The 22281-nt window shown below is 33.5% G+C and overlaps 1 protein-coding gene across 1 annotated transcript in view; it reads left to right on the forward strand.

Annotated features, from left to right (window-relative positions):
- Positions 1 to 22281, forward strand: part of Yme1l1 (YME1 like 1 ATPase) — a 45108-nt gene that overhangs the window by 18364 nt on the left and 4463 nt on the right. The window contains exons 6-17 of the mRNA XM_026408557.2: positions 1053 to 1203; positions 1999 to 2082; positions 6064 to 6146; positions 9807 to 9897; positions 11797 to 11949; positions 12497 to 12629; positions 13765 to 13827; positions 14676 to 14788; positions 15642 to 15797; positions 16664 to 16815; positions 17408 to 17534; positions 17624 to 17697. Coding sequence (XP_026264342.2) covers positions 1053 to 1203; positions 1999 to 2082; positions 6064 to 6146; positions 9807 to 9897; positions 11797 to 11949; positions 12497 to 12629; positions 13765 to 13827; positions 14676 to 14788; positions 15642 to 15797; positions 16664 to 16815; positions 17408 to 17534; positions 17624 to 17697 — 1380 coding nt within the window. The remainder of the gene's footprint in view (positions 1 to 1052; positions 1204 to 1998; positions 2083 to 6063; positions 6147 to 9806; positions 9898 to 11796; positions 11950 to 12496; positions 12630 to 13764; positions 13828 to 14675; positions 14789 to 15641; positions 15798 to 16663; positions 16816 to 17407; positions 17535 to 17623; positions 17698 to 22281) is intronic.

Consider the following 22281-nt stretch of genomic DNA (forward strand, 5'->3'; position numbering starts at 1 on the left):
TGAGTAGCATTCACCCAAGCTACCAACCTGGTAATCAACCTGGTAATCAATCAATGTGTCTTTCCTCACCTCTCATATCTGTTAATCACTAAATCGAATGGATCCAATCTCCTAAATATTTCTGAATCCTTTATTTTCATCCCCAGTTCTAAAGCCAGACATAGGAAATAACAATTTCTTGCGTAGCTTACTCTAATATAAACACTTAGTCTCCTTGTCTTCAGTCTTGCCTTCAGATTGTCACTCACTCATTTTTCTAAAATGATTACCTAATTGAATTAATTACTCTGCTTTCTTATCCAACTCAGTCTGGTATATAGGGCATGTCATGGCCTCTACTGACCATTATTCTGTTTTCATCTTTTAGTATGCCACATACTTTGGTCCCTATCCTTTCCTCTTGACATTTTAGCTCTTGTCAGATTACTAACAGTTCTTGAGCACTATTCAGTGCCTTTATTAGATTGTTCATGGTGTTTGTGTTTGCTTTCTATATGTGGTTTTGATGTCCCATTCTCTTATTAGGTCTTTCCTGTCTTACATAGATAACAGGTATTTTATTACCATACCTATTTTTTCCAACATAGCATCAAAATTATTTCAAAAATATACATCTTTCTCCAAGAGCCTGAAAACTGTCAGATCTGTGATTTATTTTCAGAACTTACACAAGGCCTGTTACCTGGAAGTTATACAGTAGTATTTAGTAAGTCAATGACATTTTCCTTTAGCAGAGATAAAGCAGTGTGACTATCAGCCATTAAAACCCTAAGATAACGTGATCTTTTTACTGTTTTCACTATATAAAAGTATTCTATCTAGAGTGTCATCACTTTCTTTAGAGTATTATTAATTGATGAAGGTGTAGAATCTAATGTTAATATCCTGGTCATTGATTAAGCAATTTGTTGAGTCTTATACTATTTCTTCACATTGGCAATACAAATTAAATTCTAGGCTTTACTGAAATTTTGTGTGGGTGGTTACAGTGTTTCTGGAGGAGTATTACTGTCTATGCAGGCAGTCATTACTGTTGTATTTTATGTCTTTAGGGGTTTCTTTTGAGGGACAGAGGATCAGATGTTGAGAGTTTGGACAAACTCATGAAAACTAAAAACATACCTGAAGCTCATCAAGATGCATTTAAAACTGGTTTTGCGGAGGGTTTTCTGAAAGCTCAAGCATTAACACAAAAAACAAATGGTAAGTATCACATGTAACCAATTGTGCCATGGGAGATCCTGTGTCCTAAATTTAAGTTATTATTAGTGACATCTTTACATTGGTTATGTTCTCCTATATTTATAACTTAAGCTATGTGGACATGGAATTACTTTTGGTAGTTTTATTTTCTCAAGAGAAAAACGAAAGTCAAGGATAAAAGCATGTTTAGCTTCATGAAGTTTTTTGGGAACAGGAACTTAAAGGAAATCATGGCAGGTGTATGAAAACATACTAGATTCCAAAGTTGCATGTGATCAAATGTGATTATTAATAATAACCTACGGGCTTCCGTGGTTGCACACGCCTATAATCCCAGTGACTTGGGAGGCTGAGATAGGAAGAATGCAAGTTCAGTCCTAACCTCAGCAACTTTGTGAGACCCTGTCTCAAATTAAAAAAATAAAAAGGACTGGGAATGTAGCTTAGTGATAAATTGACCCTGGGTTAAATTCCTAATACAAAAAAAAAATTTTTTTTAATTAAAAAAATTTAATATTTGCTGTTTTGTAGGAGTGGGTTGGGTGGGTGAGGTACTAGAGTTTGAGCTCAGGGCCATTTTACCACTAGATACGTCCCCAGCCCTTTTTATTTTATTTTTATTTTTAGAGGATCTAAGTTGCTAAGGCTGGCCTTGAACTTGCGATACCCCTGCCTCAGCCTCCAGAGCTCTGGGGTTATAGTCATATACCATCACACCCTGCGAATATTTGCATTTCACCGAGCTGTCATATCTTATTGTGATCATTTAATTTAAGACTTTTTTTTCTCTCCTAGATTCCCTAAGGCGAACTCGTCTGATTCTCTTTGTTCTGTTACTGTTTGGCATTTATGGACTTTTAAAGAACCCATTTTTATCTGGTAAAGGCTCTTTGATTTATCATACTTGCTATTTTTTAAAATTTTCTTTCATTAAATACCTATTTCCTTTTTTATGGTTACTTACTAGAGAAAGTATTCAAGTTAATGGATTTGCTAGGTAGATCTATATTAGTCCATTTTCTGCTGCTATAATTAAACAGCTGATATTGGATACTTCATAATAAAAAGGTTTATTTAGCTCACATTGTAGAGATTTCATGGCTTCTACTAGCTTTGGTGAGGACCTTCTGGTGGATTGTATCACAGTGGAGGGAGTGTGTGTAAAGGGGAGAGATCATGTGGTGAAATAGGAAGCTAGGGCCCTGGAACCTAGTGGTATTTCACCACTGAGCTACATCTCTAAGCACTTTTTATTTTTAATTTCGAGACAGGTTCTGTCTATTTGGCCTTCTTTAAGTTGCTGAGACTGGCCTTGAACTTGTGATCCTCCTGTCTCAGCTTTCCCAGTTGCTGGGTGTGTATTAGTGTACCTGGCTTGTTCTTTTATATTCATCCTCTTGTGAGAACTAAGATTCCACAAGAATTACGAATTACTTAATCCCTTGTCATGGCAGCATTCCCAATGACCTCTAATTATGCTCTATCTCTGAAAGGCTCAGCACTCCCAGTCTGAGGACCAGATTCCCGATACATGAACACCTGTGGGATAGACTCAAGTGCCGGGTTTCTGTTCTTGAGACTAAAAGGCTCAGGGGTCACTCCAGTTAAACTGGGCTAACTGGGCTGCACGAAATAACCATACAAGAGACACAAATACCTTTTTCTTTGGGGTCGCTGTGACGCCTCCTCTGACCTTAAGGGTTCACAGAAAGAGAGCGAGAGCACGCGCTGACCCCTTTTATTGAGGAGAAGCTATTCAAATGAGGCAAGGGGTCAGGTTTCAGGGGGCTGAGTATCTTCATGATGTCCACTGTTACCAGGGTAGGCCACATCCAAGGGCACAGTAAGAGAAGGGGACAAACACAAGGCACTTCCATGGAAGATTCTATCCTAAACAGGGCAAGGGGTTATATTACAAAGGAACAGGTGAGCATAGCTTCACCCATGGGGTGTCACCCTTGCATGAGACACTGAGCGCCTCAGCACCCAGCTAGGGAGTGTGACTCAGTCACGTGTAAGTTTAGTCTCCCACACTCAAGTTATACTCAAATTATATCAAAGCCTTTCATTCTTACTAGTGGTTTAATTTACGAAATTTTTAGAAAATGATACCTGTCGAGTGATCACATTTTAAAACTATGAAGAATTTTTGTAGCAATAAAAAGAAAATAGTCTATTTTTAAGGTAAATTAATAAATTGAATTTTTTCTTAAAATAACTACAAATGAGTCCAGTAGTTTTCAGTTTGTTGGTTTAGAATGAAGTATTATTAGGCTTAAGTGGTTTTATTAGTTTTTCAGTTACTATTCATTTTTTCCCTATTCTTTACTCTATGATAAAGTATCTAATATCCTTAATAAACACTATACTAGTGCAACTATTAGTGTGTCTTTTTATTAACTGCGCACTTGTATGTTCTTGATGTGTTAAGCATTTCTTCTTAACCCTTTATTTTTGCCTACTCAGTTTTTGCTTCTAAATTTCACTCTATCTTCTTATTCTTCTTTCCCTTTTTCTTTGTTTTTTTAGGGGGGGTTGCAGTGCTAGGGATTGAACCCAGGGTCTCGTATGCAAGGCAGGCTCTCTACCACTAAGCTACTTCCCCAGCCCCTTTTCTTTTACGTAATTTTTTTGGGGGTGTGGAGCTTTAAAATAATACATAAGTTTATTAGTATAATTAGTGACATAAGGCACTTGTATGTGGGAAGTGAGTAGTCCGGGAAGGAACAGTGTTTAATAGGGTTCCAGAAGGGCCGACAAAGCACATAATTGTGATCTTGGGTTTTCTAATATCCAGTGCCTCACAACAAACATGTCTCCTTAATGTGCATCATTTGGTCCTTGAACATGGTCTAGAAATCCAGAAGACCAAGTTTCTGCTCCTCATAACCCCACAATTACAATACCATATGCCATTTAAAATGCACAAATGGTGATACCAGAGAAGAGAGGCAGAGTTCTTTGGTTGATGAGGTTCTGGGAGATTGTGAGAACTCATGATTCTTGCTTTAACTACTTGTTGATACTTTGTGCCCAAGAAATGTTAACATGACATCCTTGTTTTTGGTCTTCATGATAATTGATCTGGAAATTAGGTATATTTTAGGTGATTTTTTCCACTGATTTGCATTTAACTTTTGTCAGTGGCTTTTGGATATCTTAATTTTCTGTGTTCCCGTCTGTAAATGCTGTAGAAATATCAGTGAATTACTTTGGGGTTTTGATAAAGTGTTTTTTATTTATATTTTGGACTCCTGAGGAAATTAGAGATAACTGTTTGCTCCTTTATAAATGCTCTAGTTTGGAAATTTTAACAAAGAAGGAAACTGTCGTGTTTCTCATGACTAAAACACTCAGGATCACTCCAGGGGAACTGGGCTGCACGAAATAATCACACAGGAGACAGAGATACCTTTTTCTTGGGGTCCTGTGACAACTCCTCTCACCCCAAGGGTCTGCAGAAAGCAAGAGAAAGCACCCTTTTATTGAGGAGAAGCCATTCAAATGAGGCATGGGGTCAGGTTTCAGAGGATTGAGTCTAGCTTCGTCTGTCAGCAGGTTTACTGACATCTAGGAAGGCCACATCCAAAGGCAGAGCAAGAGAAGGGGACATGGAACATTCTATCCTAAACAGGACAGAGGGATAGTATCACAAAGGAATAGGTGAATGTAGCTCAATCCATGGGACAACACACCTATGTCTAAAGACTTGCCTCAAACTTCCAGGGCCAGGGCAATCAATGTCCAGGTCGCTATAAGATGTAGTGACGGTCAGAGCCTCTCCGCTCCAGGATGGAAGACGCGAATCATTTAGAGTGGCTCCCCACAGGAAACTTTTAAGAAAGCCTTGTAATAGTTTTCTAGAGTTGTCAAGTATTTTACTCTTTCCTTTATTTTTTCAGAGTTATGGATGGAACCCTTGGCCTCATGCGTGCCAGGCAATCGCTCTACCACTGAGCTATGGTCACAGTCCTTTTCTAAAATCTGATTTTGAGATAGGGTCTCACTAAGTTGTCCAGATTGGCCTTGAACTTGGTATGTTCCTGCCTCAGCCTCTCAAGTAGCTAGGATTATAGGCATGAGCACTAAGCCCAGCTAGACTTTCCCTCTTTTATACTGAAGGATGTCATTAGTGAAGAATAATATTTGAAAGATGAAATAATGTTAAAAAATGATTTTTTAAAAATTAGTGTTTTAATTTTATGCTATATTTAAGACAATGTGTTTCAAAGTGTACATCTGTGATAAGTTGTATCAGACTAATTAAGGAATCATGTTAAAAATGCAAACTCTTGCTGGACTTGGTTATGCATGCCCGTAATCTCATCCACTTGGGATGCTGAGAGAGATCGAGGTAGGACCTCAAGTTCAAAGCCAGCCTGGGCAATTTAATGACACCCTATCTCAAAATTTTAAAAAAAGGGCTGGAAATATAGTTCAGTGGTAGAGAGCACTGTATGAGGCCAAAAAAACAAAAAAGCAAATTCCTGGGCAATTACTAAAATGTAAACCATAAGAATGTTGCCTGGCTTAGGGACCTGCATTTTAACACATTTTTCTCAGGTGAATTCTCATTCACATTGATATTTGATAACCATTGGTGAAAAAGAGGCAAAAAATCACTCTTGTTTTTAACTAGAAGGTACAAACATGTCTCCTGAATTGCATCATTTGGTCCTTGAACATGGTCTAGAAATCCAGAAGACCAAGTTCCTTCTCTTCACTTTGACTTAATATATACGATCTTCAGTCTCAAAAATTTAATTTTTCTAGGTTTTGCTTTATTATTGCATTTAAAAGCTAAGGTAGTTGGAATATAATTAATCTGTCAAACATGAACACGTATTTTCTTTCTTTTAGTCCGCTTCCGAACAACCACAGGGCTTGATTCTGCAGTAGATCCTGTCCAGATGAAAAATGTCACCTTTGAACATGTTAAAGGAGTACGTTTTCTTTGCCTTTTTTGTACATTACCTAACTGATTCTATACAAGGTCAACATTTGATTCTAAAAGTTGTTCTGGAGTAGGTAAAAATCATATCCAAAAATATTAGAAAATTTAATATTCTAGAGTAAATCGTAGTACCAGAAAATAATCTTGTTTCATCATGGGGCTTATGTTGATTTGTGAAGAAGCACCATGGTGTAGTGAAATATATGTGGATTTGAAGTCATAAAGAACAAGGTTTCAAATTTATTTTATACTTACTGGCCACGGGACTTGAACAAATTACTTTAGGTTTTCAAAGATAAAAAATGTGCTTGGTTTATAGTTGTCAGTCAGTAAATGATACTTCACCTGTTTTCATTGATCTTTGCAGTTCTGGTATCTAAGACATATTAGTATATATTTATTTTGTAAAAAGAATGTGTTGATGGTAGTTTATTTTAGATGGATTAATACATTTTTTTAAAAATATTTTTTTAGTTGTCTATGGATCTTTATTTATTTCTATGCGGTGCTGAGAATAAACCCAGTGCCTCATACATGCTAGGCAAGCACTCTACCATTGAGCCACCACCCCAGCCCTGTTTAACATATATTTTATAGTGTCTATTGACTGCCTTGTTTTAGGTTCTGCGTTAGGACCAAAAAAATTCCTACCCTTATGGAGGTTAAATTTTAAAAGTAGGATTGGAGAATGATATAGTATATAAGAAGAGCAAGATCCATCTGATAAAGGTTATATATAACTCAATAAGATATACAACTCAAAAAAGGAGACAAAAGATTTGAATAGGCATTTCTTAAAGATATTAAAATATCCAATAAGCATAGGAGAAGATGTTCAACATCATTAGTTACTAGGGAGATATATTTCTTGTATTCACTAGAATGGTGTAACCAAAATGGTAGAATCTTAAGCACTATAAAATATGTGGAAGTTTTAGAATCTCATTGTCAGCAAATACTGGTAATTTGAGATCTTCTTTTCCTATCCTTATCCCTTTAATTTTTTTCATCTGTCTAATTGCTCTGGCCAGTTTTTTAGGAATTATATTAAATGGAAGTGGCAAAAGAGGGCATCCCTGTCTTATTCCAGATTTCAAAGGATACGCTTTCAATTTTTCTCCATTTAGAAAATGATGTTGGCCAGGGGCTTAGCATAGATAGCTTTTATTATGTTGAGATATGTTCCTGTTATTCCTAGTTTTTCTAGTGTTTTGAACAAGTATAGGTGCTGTATTTTGTCAAATGCTTTGGGGGCATGGTGGAATGAGATGGACATCATTACCCTAAGTACATGTGTGAAGACACGAATGGTGTGAATATACTTTATATACAGCCATAGATATGAAAATGTATGCTCTATATGTATAATATGAATTGTAATGCATTCTGATGTCATATAAAACAAATTAGAATAAAAATAAATTAATTTAAAAAAAGATGCGGAGTAACTGTAACCCTCATACATTGCTGGCTAAAAAATATAAATGTATAGTCACTGAAAAAAAGTTTGCTAGTTTCTTTAAAAGTTAGTCACAGATTGGCGTGATAGAATTTTTATAACAGAGGAATCAACTCTGTGAAATACTATTAATGGGTGAAGTGAGAATTGACCGTTCATTTTAGCAATGGGCAGGTCATTGGTATAACTGACAAAGAACAATTTCAATTTCACATTTCTTCTGGGCCTAGGATTTTTGGGTGTTTTTGTTTGGTACTGGTGATTGAATCTGAGGGTGCTTTACCACTGAGTTCAGTCCTTGTTATTTCTTATTTTGAGACAGGGTCTCCCTGAGTTGCTGAGGGGAGTCTCCCTAGGTTGTTGAGCTAACCTGAAATTTGAGATTCTCCTGCTTCAATCTCAAGAGTCACTGGGATTACAAGCATGCATCAGTGTACCTGTCTAGAGATTTGTTTTATTCCATTAAAATTTTAGTAGAATCTTAATGATTTTACTAGAATAATTTTCAAAGATCATTCCAAACCTAACAGAACAAAACAAAACCTTGATAACTCTTGAACAATTATTTTATGGGAAATTTCCTAGAAATAGAAAATGGTTATGGCCTGAAAATTTTTTATTTTCAGATTGCTATTTGACCTAAGGATATGTTTATATTTCAGTAGGTTTCTTTCTAGGTAGTTCTTTTTGTTAATTTTATTTTTAATGCCTTTCTTAGTGCATTATTTTTATACATAATAATGGGGTTTATTTTGAAATAATTATACATGTGTGGAATATAATTTCAGTCCCCAGTAGTTCCTCTTTCCCTCCCCTCTTTTGTCCTTCCTGTTCCACTTCTTCTGTGCTGGTATTCCTTCTACTTATTTATTTATTGTTTGTTTATTTATTCTTTCAGAGACAGGGTCTCACTGAGTTGCTTCGGGATTATCAAGAATACAAATAATAATAAATACTGGCAAGGATGAGGGGGAAATTCTCCTGTCTCAGCTTCCCGAGCCACTGGGATTACAGGCGTGTGCCACTGAGCCTGGCTTATTTATTGTTATATTTTAAATTGGTACTTTAAAGATATACATAAAGGTAGAATGCATCATTTATGTACATAGCATAATTTGGTTGGTTGCATTCCGAAGTTCTTCCCTTTTCCCATCCCTCCTCCCTCCCACTCTCTCATTCCACTGATCTCCCTTCTAGTTTTATGGCATTTCTCCCCCACTCTCACCTTTTTCCCCTTATTTTGCCCTAGCTTCTGCCTATGAGAGAAAACATTTAACCCTTCATTTTCTGAGTCTGGTTTATTTCATTTAGCATTGTGTTTTCTATTTCCATCCATATAACTGCAAGTGCCATAATTTCATCATGTTTTATGAGTGAGTAAAACTATATTGTGTATATATGCCACATTTCTTAATCCATCTGTTGATGGGCATCTGGACTAATTCCATAATTTGGCAATTGTGAGTTGTGCAGCTATAAACCTTGATGTGGCTGTATCAGTAGGGTATACTTTTCAGTTCTTTTGGATAAGTACCAAGGAGTGGGATAGCTGGGTCACTGGGTAGTTCTATTCCCAGTCTTTTGAGAAATCTCCATACTTCTTCCCAGAGTGGTTATACTAATTTGCAGTCCCATTACCAGTGTTTGAATGTACCTTTTTCCCCTCATCCTTGCCAGTATTTATTATTATTTGTATTCCTGATAATTGCCATTCTGACTAGAGTGAGATGAAATCTTACTGTAGTTTTGATTTGCATTTCCCTGATTGCTAAATAGATGTTGAAATTTTTCATATATTTGTTGACCATTTATATTTCTTCTTTTGAAAAATGTCTTTTTAGTTATTTTGCTCATTTATTGATTATTTGGTTTTTTGAGTTCTCTGAATGGTAGTTTTCTTTTAACCCTGCCAGTGTACTTGACTTATTTTTTCTCACTGAGAGAAATGTAAGAAGTTCAGTGGTTTGGGTTGGCATTAGAAGAAACTTTGCATAATTAGAAAGTAGGGAAAGGAGAAAGCCATTTGTATATGTGTTTGGGGGCACTTTTGCACACATTTTTCAGAGAAACAAAGAAGGTCAAGTTAATTGCATATCCAAATTAAATTTATGATTTTTAAAGACATGGCCTTAATAATCTAAGCAAATCTAACCATTACTTAAAATTATTTGACAAACTATGTAACTTTAGGTGGAGGAAGCTAAACAAGAATTACAAGAAGTTGTTGAATTCTTGAAAAACCCACAAAAATTTACTGTGCTTGGAGGTAAACTTCCAAAAGGTAAGATATTTTCTCTTTGCCATTATTTGATGTCAAAAAATATAGTACTAATTTTATCAGCTTTTAACTGATAAAATTTAGTTCTTAATTACTATTTTTTTAAAAAAGTGTATTTATTCAAAACAGTTCTATAACCTTTTTTTGAAATTTAAGATTTTAGTATAGTTTGCAAAAACAGTATAAAAGAATGTTTGCTCATACCCTTAATCCTTACTATTTTTTGTCATTTTGCTCACTTTGTTTCCTTACATAGAAGTATTTTTTTAACCATTTAAGAAGAACTTGTAGACTTAGTGCTCCTTTACTTCTAAAAATCTATTTCCTAAGAATAGGATATTCTTTTATATAATGAGTGTATAATTATTAAGATCAGTAAATTTATCATGGATGCAAAACTTATCAAATTCACAGTCCAAACCCAAATTTCCACATTTTTTTCCCAGTAATATTTTGTAGTGTCTCCACTCCACATTTTCCAGTGTCAAGACTCAATGTAGGATCACATGTAGCACTTAGATATTTTCTTTAATATGAAACAGTTCATTAGCATTTTTAGTGAGGGTTGGTAGGGTGGAAGAAAGGAGGTCTTTCATGGTCTTCACAGTTGTGAAGGAAAAATTACTGAGTATTTATAGAATGTTTATTTAACCATTAATATTGATTTGTTGTGAGAATATTTTCAAGAACCTTTGCTAAAAATTTAGGGTATATTTAGGGAGTCAGTGCCACAACATCATAGAGTGATTGCTTAAAACCACTGAAAAAAATTGCAGTCTTCCTTTTTCAAATCAAGGAATGTTTTATAAATTTATCCTCAGGTACAGATAAGATCTATAGAGATTAATTTAAGATTTAAATTATTTAGGTGTCACTAAAACATCAGTACTAGGATTTTTAAAAATATTTTTTAATTGTCAATAGACCTTTATTTTATTTATATGTGGTGCTGACAATTGAACCTAGTGCCTCACACATGCCAGGTAAGCTCTCTACCACTGAGCCACAATCCCAGCCACATTGGATATTCTTCGGGCTGTTTTGAGCTTTGCTTAAAAAAGATTTTTTTTAATGTTAAAATATAATGTTAATATAGCTTTTTATTGCCTTTTTAAAATTTAATCTTTACATTTACAAAGTCAAATGTTAATCAGAGAATCCTGGTTTGTTTGTTTTTTGTTTTTTTTCAATTTATTGTGAAAAACTTATTTGTGTTATAAAAATTTTCAAGTATTAGGAAAAGCTTGAAATAGTAGTACAGTTAGCATATACATGCTATCTACCCAGACTCAACAGTTATTAATATTTTGTCGTATTTGTTTTCTGTGTGTGTATACATGCATGTGTATACCTTGCTCCCTGAACTTTTGAATTAAAAATCTAAATGTTAGCTATCTTACCTTTCAATATTTTTGTATATGTTACCTGAGAACAAGGACAACATTCTAATTTATCCTAATCAAAGAAAATTAGTACTATTGCTTTAATGTCATATATTCTCTAATCTTTTTTTTTTTTAATTTTACCAAATATTCCTAGAATTTTCTCTTATTTTTTTTTTTATGGAAAAGCACCAATATTTGTACATTATATTTGGTTGTTTTTTAATGTGAATTCAATCTTACTCATTTAATTATAATGGGTTTATATTCCTTTGCATTTCTATCATTTTACTGTCTTTAATATTGATATATAAATAATCTCAAAAGGATAGAAAAAAATTAGTTGTAGAGAAGATCCTGAAGTAAATCATTAACAGAGATAAATATTTTGCTGTTTGAAAATATTGGGTCATTAGTATGCCTTCAATCTCAAAATTATGTTAATTAATAATTGTTTTATTCATTCATATCAAGAGGTTTAAATTTTTTTTTAATCATTCTTGTTTACTTTTTCTGTTAGGTATACTTTTAGTTGGACCCCCAGGCACTGGAAAGACACTTCTTGCCCGTGCTGTGGCAGGAGAAGCTGATGTTCCTTTTTATTATGCTTCTGGATCAGAATTTGATGAGATGTTTGTCGGTGTAGGAGCCAGCCGTATCAGAAATCTTTTTAGTACGTTTTGTTGATTCTTTTATACAGTACTAAATTTTGTTAATATTAGGGGAAGGATGTTTCTTACCCTTTCTCTGCTAATTGCTTGTGATTGATAGTAAGCTGTAATAGGCATTGTGGGGTGCTGATTTCAAATAATGTAGGAGATAAAACAGAACTGTACCCTTTTTCTAAATAGTCTAAATCGTAGTAAGAACTAACAGTAGTACTATCTGAAGTTAGAGGCTGTAGTAAAGCCCTTGGTTTGTTTTCATTTTATTCATCTGTCTGCAGTATGTAATCAAGAGTTATTAGCCTTAAATTTGACTATGTATTTGTACAATTTGGATGAATGAATAGCCAGTTGTTTTTATTTTATATTGTTTTCTTTGTCATTGTCGTCCTCTACCCTCAAAGTTACTGTTTTTGGTAAAATGTGACTTCTTTTGTGTATTCTCTCAATTTTTTGACCTTTGACAATCCTTATAGATTTTAATATTTATAAGATTTTCTTTGAAAAAAAATGTTCATTTCTTTGATCTCACTGGAATCTTTTCTGTTTTCTTAGGGGAAGCGAAAGCAAATGCTCCTTGTGTTATATTTATTGATGAATTAGATTCTGTTGGTGGAAAGAGAATTGAATCTCCCATGCATCCATATTCAAGGCAGACTATAAATCAACTGCTTGCTGAAATGGATGGGTAATGAAATTTTCCTTTGTGAAATTTGGTTATATATTTTAAAAATTACGTTTTAAATTGTGTAGGATAATAGATATCTCCCAGCACTTGATATTATGTGGACTTGTTCTTAAGTAAATTGTTCCCATAGAGCATTTGATAATATTCTACAGTATAAAGGATATTACATATATATATATATATATATATATATATATATATATATATATATATATATAAAATAAACAACAAAGTAGTTCCTCATCAAAGAAATCAGGGGCAGGTTTTTCTCTCTGTGTTTGTATAGTTTTCATTACTGATTGGATAATTTGATAATATCAATTACTTTTAAATTTATGATATTGTATACCTTTTAAAAAATTTGTTGCATTGTTTTTATTATAGGAAAGTAATGATCAAGTTAAGACTTGTCTATTTCACAAAGAAAAGAAATGAGTTAAGGGTGTAGCTCATTGATAGAGTGGTTTCCTAGCATGTGTGAGGCCCTATATTCAGTCCCTAGCACCATACACACAAAAATAATTAAATAAAAACCAAATAGTACACTATTGTTTTTTTGTTTGTTTTGTTTAAGAGAGAGAGAGAAAGAATTTTTAATATTTATTTTTCAGTTTTCGGTGGACACAACATCTTTATTTTATTTGTATGTGGTGCTGAGGATCGAACCCAGCGCCCTGCACATGCCAGGAGAGCTCATTACCACTTGAGCCACATCCCCAGCCCAGTACACTGGTTTTTACACAACTTATGACTAGCTTTTTGTACATTTGAAGCTTAGATCTGTGTGTATAGTATAGAAATCAAGAAGTGATTGAAAGCTTTGAAAGAAGTATCTTCAATATGAGACATTTTTGGAACTAAATAGGAAGTCTAGGGACAAATAATTTGAATTAGTATACTTGAAAGTAATTGTTAAAAATTAGGCACCCAAGCTTTTCATACCAGGTCATGTTTTCCTAAGCAGAACAGATACTATGAAATTATGTGATCATATTTGATTGGTGTTTTATTATTAGTCTCTTTTCTTGGCTATTACTAAGATTGATTATAAGCAGCTTTGTGCAAATCATTTTGCTCTTTGTGTTTTACATTTCGGTTGTTAGTGAAAAGATAATTTTTTTCTTTTCCTAAATAGTTTTAAGCCTAATGAAGGAGTAATCATTATAGGAGCCACAAACTTTCCAGAGGCATTAGATAAGTAAGTATTAAAAGAAAATTTTTGTGAAGTACTATTACATGTTACAACATAATTCTAAAAACAAAAGCTCATCGTAGAAGATTACATTGTATGATTCCCTATATTGGAAATGTTCGGAATAAGCAAATTCATAGAAACAAATCAGATTATGGGTTGCCTAGAGCATTGGGAGAATGGGGTGACTGCCATTGGTTATGGGATTTCTTTTTGTGGGCATGAGAATATTGAAGTGATGTTTGCATAATTTTTAATATATAATAAAAACAACTAAATTATCCATTTATAAAGCTGTCAAAAGATTTCTTTTTTCTTACATATCACAAAAATTTTAAGTGCATAGCATTTTAAAAATAAAATTTACTGTAATATTTAACTTTAAATTAAAATTACTACTAAAACTTTTAAATTTTATTTTAGAGATTATTTTTATTTTCATTTGATCAGAAGTTTGTCTTTGCCTAATACTCTAGTGTCACATTCTGTGTAGTGTTTGAAATGGTCTGTGGTTCTTACAATAGTCTGCTATAGAATTATTTATCCTTTGATCAACTTGCAATTGTTGTTTCTGAAGGTGTGTACTACCTTAGCTACAAACCACATGTATTTCTGAATGAACCTTTGTTCTTCATTATATTGTTTTTTGTATGTTCTTGAGAATCTCACTATGTTGCCCATGCTGGCCTTGAACTAAGAATACTCCTGGCCCAGCCTCTCAATTAACTGGGATTATAGGCATGTGCTGCCATGCCCAGCTACCTTCTGTTCATTGAGATTGTCACCTGAGTCATGTTCTTAACATGCATTAGCATAATCAGCTTATTCATTTACCTTTTGCATTTTTCTTTTAGTGCCTTAATACGTCCTGGTCGCTTTGACATGCAAGTTACAGTTCCAAGGCCAGATGTAAAAGGTCGAACAGAAATTTTGAAATGGTATCTCAATAAAATAAAGTTTGATAAATGTAAGTCTAATTCTATATTGCAAACATTATTATCTCCTTAAGATGGTAATAGATCTACTCACTCTGTTTGTGATACTTACTTGATGATGTCTTGAAAGATCAGTTCATTTTTCTATTCCCACTTACATATCCTTTAAAAAGCCATTCCTTAATTAGCATGCATGTGTTCAGGGAATTTTGTCATTTTAAAAAATTTTTCCAAAGAAATTTTTCTTTGAAATATTCAGACAGATATATCTAAATATGTATGTATGGATGGATTTTTTGAAATTCAAATTAGAAATGCAAAATAGTAGAAATTACTCTAGAAATAATAACTTAATAATCAGTTTGAGGGACCACAAGGGGAGAAACAATATATGAAACAAGATACATAGAAATATTATGGACCCCTTTGAATTAAGGGAAGCTATTAAAGCTGCAGTGTTCTCAAGGTAGCTGAAGTAATATATAAGATTAAATTTGTTTTCTATTAATAATGGGAGCTTTTGTGTTTGAGGTATTTCAAGGTGAAATTCAAGGAAAAGAATTTTGTCAGTGTGCTTCTACAGTTTGTGCTTAGACTGATGGTAATATAGGTCATGTTTGAAGTTTGTAATTACCACCAGGCAAATGTATGTTTTTTCCCCCATAAAGGTAGTTAAATTTAGAACTATTGTGATTTACCTGTTTGCATTTTTAATGACATATTTTGCACTTTGCAAGGATTTGAGTAAATTTGAGTTTTGACATAAATATTTTGTTGTAGTTCAGAATAGTTGTGTTCTTTTTTCCCTCAAAATGTGAGTTTTTGTGTGAATCACTTTTCTTTAGCTATTTCAGATTTTTAATATTGTGTTCTCTTTTTGTAAAGCTGTCGATCCAGAAATCATAGCTCGAGGTACTGTTGGGTTTTCTGGAGCAGAGTTGGAGAATCTTGTAAACCAAGCTGCATTAAAGGCAGCTGTTGATGGAAAAGATATGGTTACCATGAAGGAACTAGAATTTTCCAAAGATAAAATTTTAATGGGTAGGTTTTTCTTTTTTCTTTACTATTTCCAGTTTAATACCCGTTTTGTCAGTGATATCAACTCAGTTGTGATAGCGTAACACATTCATTACTTTGTCTTTCTTTTGGAATACCTTTTTTTTTTTTTTTTTTTTGACTGAAAGAGAAAGATTCAGGAAAAAAATGTAGGGCTCGGGGAGTAGCTTAGTGGTATATTACTTGCCTCACATATTTGAGTCCCTGGGATGGATCTCTAGCACTCAAAAAACAAAAAACAAAAAAAAAACAACAAAAAAAGAAAGAACGGTTTATAAGAACGTGAAAATATATACTTGAAAATAGTAATACAATTTGGCTTCTGAAAGAACAAATATATTTCAGTAGCTTATATGATTGGACTGGTGGTTGTGGTAGGGTACCCAGGTATTTCCTCTTGTCCAATATTGCTGATAAAAAGGATGGTTATTTTTATTTATTCTTTTTAATTTTGATTTTTAAAACTTGTATCATCTTATAAACAGATAATTATGTCCTTCAGGTTAATTTGAAGGTTTGTTTTCTAGAAATAGAATAATTAAGCTTTCCCTTTAGATATAAGGATTAAGATTATAGGTTTTAATGATTTCGGTTAGTATTTAACAAATTGTTAGGCTCTATGTGTTTATGTGTTGTACATTGAACCTACTCATTTTTTAAACTTACTAAAATATTTGTTAATATTAAATTGTTACTCTAAGAATGACTTTGTGGATAATGTTTTGTTGTTTTCATTTTTTGTTTACTTTATATTAATAAGAAAGCAGATGTTTGATTTGCAAAAGAGAATGGGTTTCACTTATTTAAATATACCCTTTTAGTGAAGTGTTTTATTTGAATTTTTATCTTAGGGCCTGAACGAAGAAGTGTGGAAATTGATAACAAAAATAAAACCATCACAGCCTATCATGAATCTGGTCATGCTATTATTGCATATTACACAAAAGATGCAATGCCTATTAATAAAGCTACAATCATGCCACGAGGGCCAACACTTGGACATGTAAGGTTTTAAAATTTTTACTTGCTTTTAAATAGAGCTACTTCCTAATTTTTTTGATAGGATCTCTCTTACTTCCTAAACCATCTTGAAATCAACATTTGTGAAGTTTTTCTGTTAATAAAGAATATTTTATAATGTATTTCAGATGTTGTATTTTTACATTGTGAAATTTTAATTATGGAATAACAGTCTGGTTCTTAAATATCTAATTGTCCTGCTATCCTTTAAGAGACCAATGATGTGTCACGGTGACTGGTTCCATAGTTTTCCCTCATTTGGTATAAGTTTCATTATCATATCTTTCCAGTATATTTTCAAACATTTTTATGCAACTGGGATAAGATAGTTCATTTGCAGTATTATCTGTCTACCTGTTGCTTATAAAATATACTTTTGATTTATAAAGAATACTTTATTTTCTCAATTGCTGATTTTGTTATTGGTCACCTGATGACAATCTTTTTAAGTATCTGTCAGTTTTTAGAATCATTGTAATAAATATTTCTTGTGAGAGTTATATGATAGTTCTGTTTTTAATGTAACTATTTCAGAACTGTATTTGAAATATCTGTTTTCTTTTTCAACTGTCCAGGTGTCCCTGTTGCCTGAGAATGACAGATGGAATGAAACTAGAGCCCAGTTGCTTGCACAGATGGATGTTAGTATGGGAGGAAGAGTGGCAGAAGAGCTTATATTTGGAACTGACCATATTACAACAGGTTGGTTTTAGATAATGGTTAACTTCAAATTTTGTTTGTTGACTGAAAGATATTTTTCAAAATTTGAACTGTATGTTTGTTTATTTTAGGTGCTTCCAGTGATTTTGATAATGCAACAAAAATAGCTAAGCGGATGGTTACCAAATTTGGAATGAGTGAAAAGGTAATAATTTTAATCCTTTTATTTGTTCTAATAAGTTATACATGACAGTAGAAATTCTTTGATTCATTGTACACAAATGGAGCAGAATTTTTTACTTCTAGTCATGCACAAAGTAGAGTCACACTATTCGTTCAGTCATACATATTCCTAGGGTAATGGTGTCCATCTCATTCCACCATCCTTCCTAATCCTTTGCCCCCTCTCTGCCTCTCCTTAGCCCCATTCATACATAGTTCCTCTACTTTTCCGATGCACCACCCCCTATATGGATTAGCATCACTTAGCAGAGAAAACATTTAGCCCCTGGGATTTTGAGATTGGCTTATTTCACTTAGCTTGATATTCTTCAACTCCATCCATTTACCTGCAAATGGCCTGATTTTATTCTCTTTTAATGTTAAGTAATATTCCATTGTGTATATGTACTATAGTTTCTTTTTCCATTCTTCTATTGAAGGGCTTCTATGGTGTTTCCATGGTTTAGCAATTGTGAATTGTTCTGCTATAAACATTGAAGTGGCTACATTACTATAATATGCTGTTTTTAAGTCTTTAGAATATAAACTGAGGAGTGGGATAGCTGGGTCAAATGGTGGTTCCATTCCAAATTTTCTAAGAAATCTCCATAGCGCTTTCCAGAGTGGTTGCACCAATTTGCAGTCCCACTAGTAACGTATAAGTGTGTCTTTTCTGCTTCATCCTTGCCAAGAGTTATTGTTGCTTCTGTTCTTGATAACTGCCATTCTGACTGGCATGAGATGAAATCTTAGAGTAGTTTTGATTTGCATTTCTCTAATTACTAGAGATGTTGAACATTTTTTCATATATTTGTTGATTGACTGTATCTCTTCTGAGAATTGTCCATTCAGGTCCTTAGCCCATTTATTGATTGGGTTATTTGTTTTTTGGGTGTTAAATTTTTTGACTTCTTTATATATCTTGCAGATTAGTGCTCTGTCTGACATGCATATGGCAAATATATGCTCCTGAAATATAGGTTCTTCCTTCACCTCAATGATTATTTTCTTTGCTGAGAAGAAGCTTTTTAGTTTGAATCCATCCCATTTATTGATTCTTGATTTTTTCTTATGCTTTAGAAGTCTTGTTAAGGAAGTCAGGGCCTAATCTGACATGATGAAGATTTGGGCCTACTTTTTCTTCTGTTAGGCACAGAGTCTCTGGAGTAATTCCTAGGTCCTTGATCCACTTTGAGTTGAGTTTTGTGCATGGTGAGAGATAGGGGTTTATTTTCATTTTGTTAAATATGGATTTCCAGTTCTCCCAGAATCATACGTTGAAGAGGGTAGCTTTTCTCCACTGTATGTTTTTGGTACCTTTGTCTAGTATGAGGTAACTGTATTTATGTGGGTTTTCTCTGTGTCTTCTATTCTGTATCATTGTTCTGCATGTCTGTTTTGGTGCCAATACCATGCCGTTTTTGTTATTACAGCTTTGTAGTATAGTTTAAGGTCTGGTATTGTGATACCTCCTGCTTCACTCTTCTTGCTAAGGATTGCTTTGGATATTCTGGGTCTCTTATTTTTCCAAATGAATTTCGTGTGCTTTTTCTATTTCTGTAAGGAAAGATGTTGGCATTTTAATTGGTATCACATTGAATTGGTATAGTGCTTTGGGTAAAGCCATTTGACAGTATTAATTTTGCCTATCCAAGAGCATGGAAGATCTTTTCATTTTCTAAGATCTTCTTCAATTTCTTTCTTTAGTATTCTTTTTATTGTAGAGGCCTTTCAAACTATCTTGTTAGATTGATTCCCAAGTATTTTATTTTTTTGAGGCTATTGTGAATGGGGTAGTTTTCCTAATTTTTCTTTCAGAGGATTTATCACTAATGTATAGAAATGCATTTGATTTATGGGTATTGATTTTATATCTTGCTACTTTGCTGAATTCATTTATTAATTCTAGAAGTTTTCTGGTAGAATTTTTTGGATCTTCTAAGTATAGAATCATGTTATCCTATTTGTATCCCCTTAGTTTCTCTCTTCTAATTACTCTGGCTAGAGTTTCAAGGACTTTATTGAATAGAAGTGGTGAAAGAGGACATCCCTGTCTTATTTCTGTTTTTAGAGGGAATGCTTCCAATTTTTCTCCATTTAGTATGATGTTGGCCTTGGGCTAAGCATAGATGGCTTTTAGAATGTTGAGAGTATGCTCCTACTACTATCCCTAGTTTTTCTAGTGTTTTGAACATGAAAGTGTGCTGTATTTTATGCAGTGCTTTCTCTGCATCAATTGATACAATGATGATTCTTTAAGTCTATTGAAGTAATGATTATGTCTGTTGATTTCTGTATGTTGAGCCAACCTTGCATCCCTGGAATGAACCTCACTTGATCATGGGGCACTGTTTTAAAAAAATATGTTTTTGTATGCGATTTGCCATAATTTTATTGAAAATTTTTGCATCTTTGTTCATTCACTAATAGTGGTCTGAAATTTTCTTTCTTCAATGTGTCTCTGACTGGTTTTAGTACCAGGGTGATAAAATGAGTTTGGAAAGGTTTCCTCCTTTTATATTTCATGGAATAATTTGAAGAGTGTTGGTATTACTTCTTTTTGTAGGTCTTGTAGAACTCAGCTGAGAATCTGTCTGGACTTGGGCTTTTCTTGGTTGGTAAGCTTTTGATGGTGTCTTCTATTTCCTTAAAATTTATCTGTTTAAGTTGTGTATGTCCTCCTGGTTCAGTTTGGGTAAGTCATATGCCTGTAGAAATTTGTGGATGTTTTTTGAGAGTTTCTATTAGAATATGAATTTTCAAAATAGTTTCTAATTATCCTCTGAATTTCAGTAGTGTATATTGTGATATTTTCTTTTTCCTCATGAATTGTAGTAATCTGAGTTTTCTCTCTTTTCATTAGGGTGGCTAAGAGTTTGTCAATTTTATTTATTTTTTCAAAGAACCAGATTTTTGGCAATTTTTTGAATTTTTTTGTTTTTGTTGTTGTTGTTTCAATTTCATTGATTTCAGCCCTAATTTTAATTATTTCCTGTCTTCTGCTTCTTTTAGTGTTGATTTGTTCCTCTGTTTCTAGGCTTTGAAATGTAATGTCAGGTCATTTATTTGTTGACTCTTTCTTCCTTTAATGCACTGAACTTTCCTCTTGCCTTCATAGTGTCCCAGAGATTTTGATACATTGTACTGGAGTTCTCATTTACCTCTAAGAATTATTTTTATCTCCTCCTTGATGTCTTCTGTTATCCATATCTCATTCAATAACATTATTTAGTCTCTAGGAGTAGCTTCTACTTGTTATTTTATCATTAATTTCTCATTTCATTTCATTATGGTCAGATAGAATGCAGGGTAGTATTTGCTAAGACTTGCTTTGTGGCATAACATATGATCTGTTTTGGAGAAGGATCCATATGCTGCTGAGAAAAAAGTGTATTCACTTGTTGATGGATGGAATAGTCCATATATATCTGTTAAGTCTAAATTCGTGATTGTTTTATTGAGTTATATAGTTTCTTTGTTTAGTTTTTGTTTGCAAGATCTATCCAGTGGTGAAAGAAGTGTGTTAAAGTAACCCAGTATTATTGTGTTGGTTTTCATTGTTGTTTTTCATTTCCTCCTCGAGATTATTTTACTAAGAATATTCTGTTATTGCAGGCTTTCTTGATGTAAATTTATTTAACTTTTGTTTATCATAGAAAGTTTTTATTTCATCATCAAAATAATGGTATATGTGATTCTTGAATTTGAGAAAGGATTGTTTGATATACATAGATCCCCCATTGTTTGGGGCATAGATATTTATGATATTTATGATTGTTAGGTCTTGTTGATATATGATCCCCTTAAGCAGTATGAAATGACCTTTTTTTTTTTTAAGAGAGAGAGAATTTTTTAATATTTATTTTTTAGCTTTAGGCAGACACAACATATTTGTTTTTGTATGTGGTACTGAGGATTGAACCCCTGCCGCACACATGCCAGGCAAGTGCGCTACTGCTTGAGCCACATCCCCAGCCCTGAAATGACCTTCTTTATCCCTCTTCACTAACTTTTGTTTGAAGTCCGCTTTATCTGATATGAGGATGGTAACCTTTGCTTGTTTACGTGGTCCACGTGAGTGGTACATTTTTTTCTCCATCATTTCACCTTAGGTCTGTGAATGTCTTTTCCTGTGAGGTGAGTCTCTTGAAGGCAGCGTATTATTGGGTCTTTTTGTTTTTTCAATTCAATCTGCCAGTCTGTCTTTTAATTGATGAGTGTAGGCCATTCACATTCAGGGTTATTATTGAGACATGGTTTGTATTCCCGGTCATTTTGGTTTATTTTTGGTTTTTACCATCTTTGACTTGGTTTCTCCTTTGATTGGCCTTTCCTATAGTGTACTTCCTCCCTTTGCAGATTTTCATTGTTGTTTTTCATTTCCTCCTCGTGGATTATTTTACTAAGAATGTTCTTTTAGTGCAGACTTTCTTGCTGTAAATTTATTTAACTTTTGTTTATCAAGGCAGGTTTTTATTTCATCATCAAATCTGAAGCTTAACTTTGCTGGATATAAAATTCTTGGTTGGCATCCATTTTCTTTCAGAGCTTGGTATATGTTGTTCCA

Source organism: Urocitellus parryii, chromosome 9 (genome assembly GCF_045843805.1).
Source record: "Urocitellus parryii isolate mUroPar1 chromosome 9, mUroPar1.hap1, whole genome shotgun sequence".
In the NCBI taxonomy this organism is placed as follows: domain Eukaryota; kingdom Metazoa; phylum Chordata; class Mammalia; order Rodentia; family Sciuridae; genus Urocitellus; species Urocitellus parryii.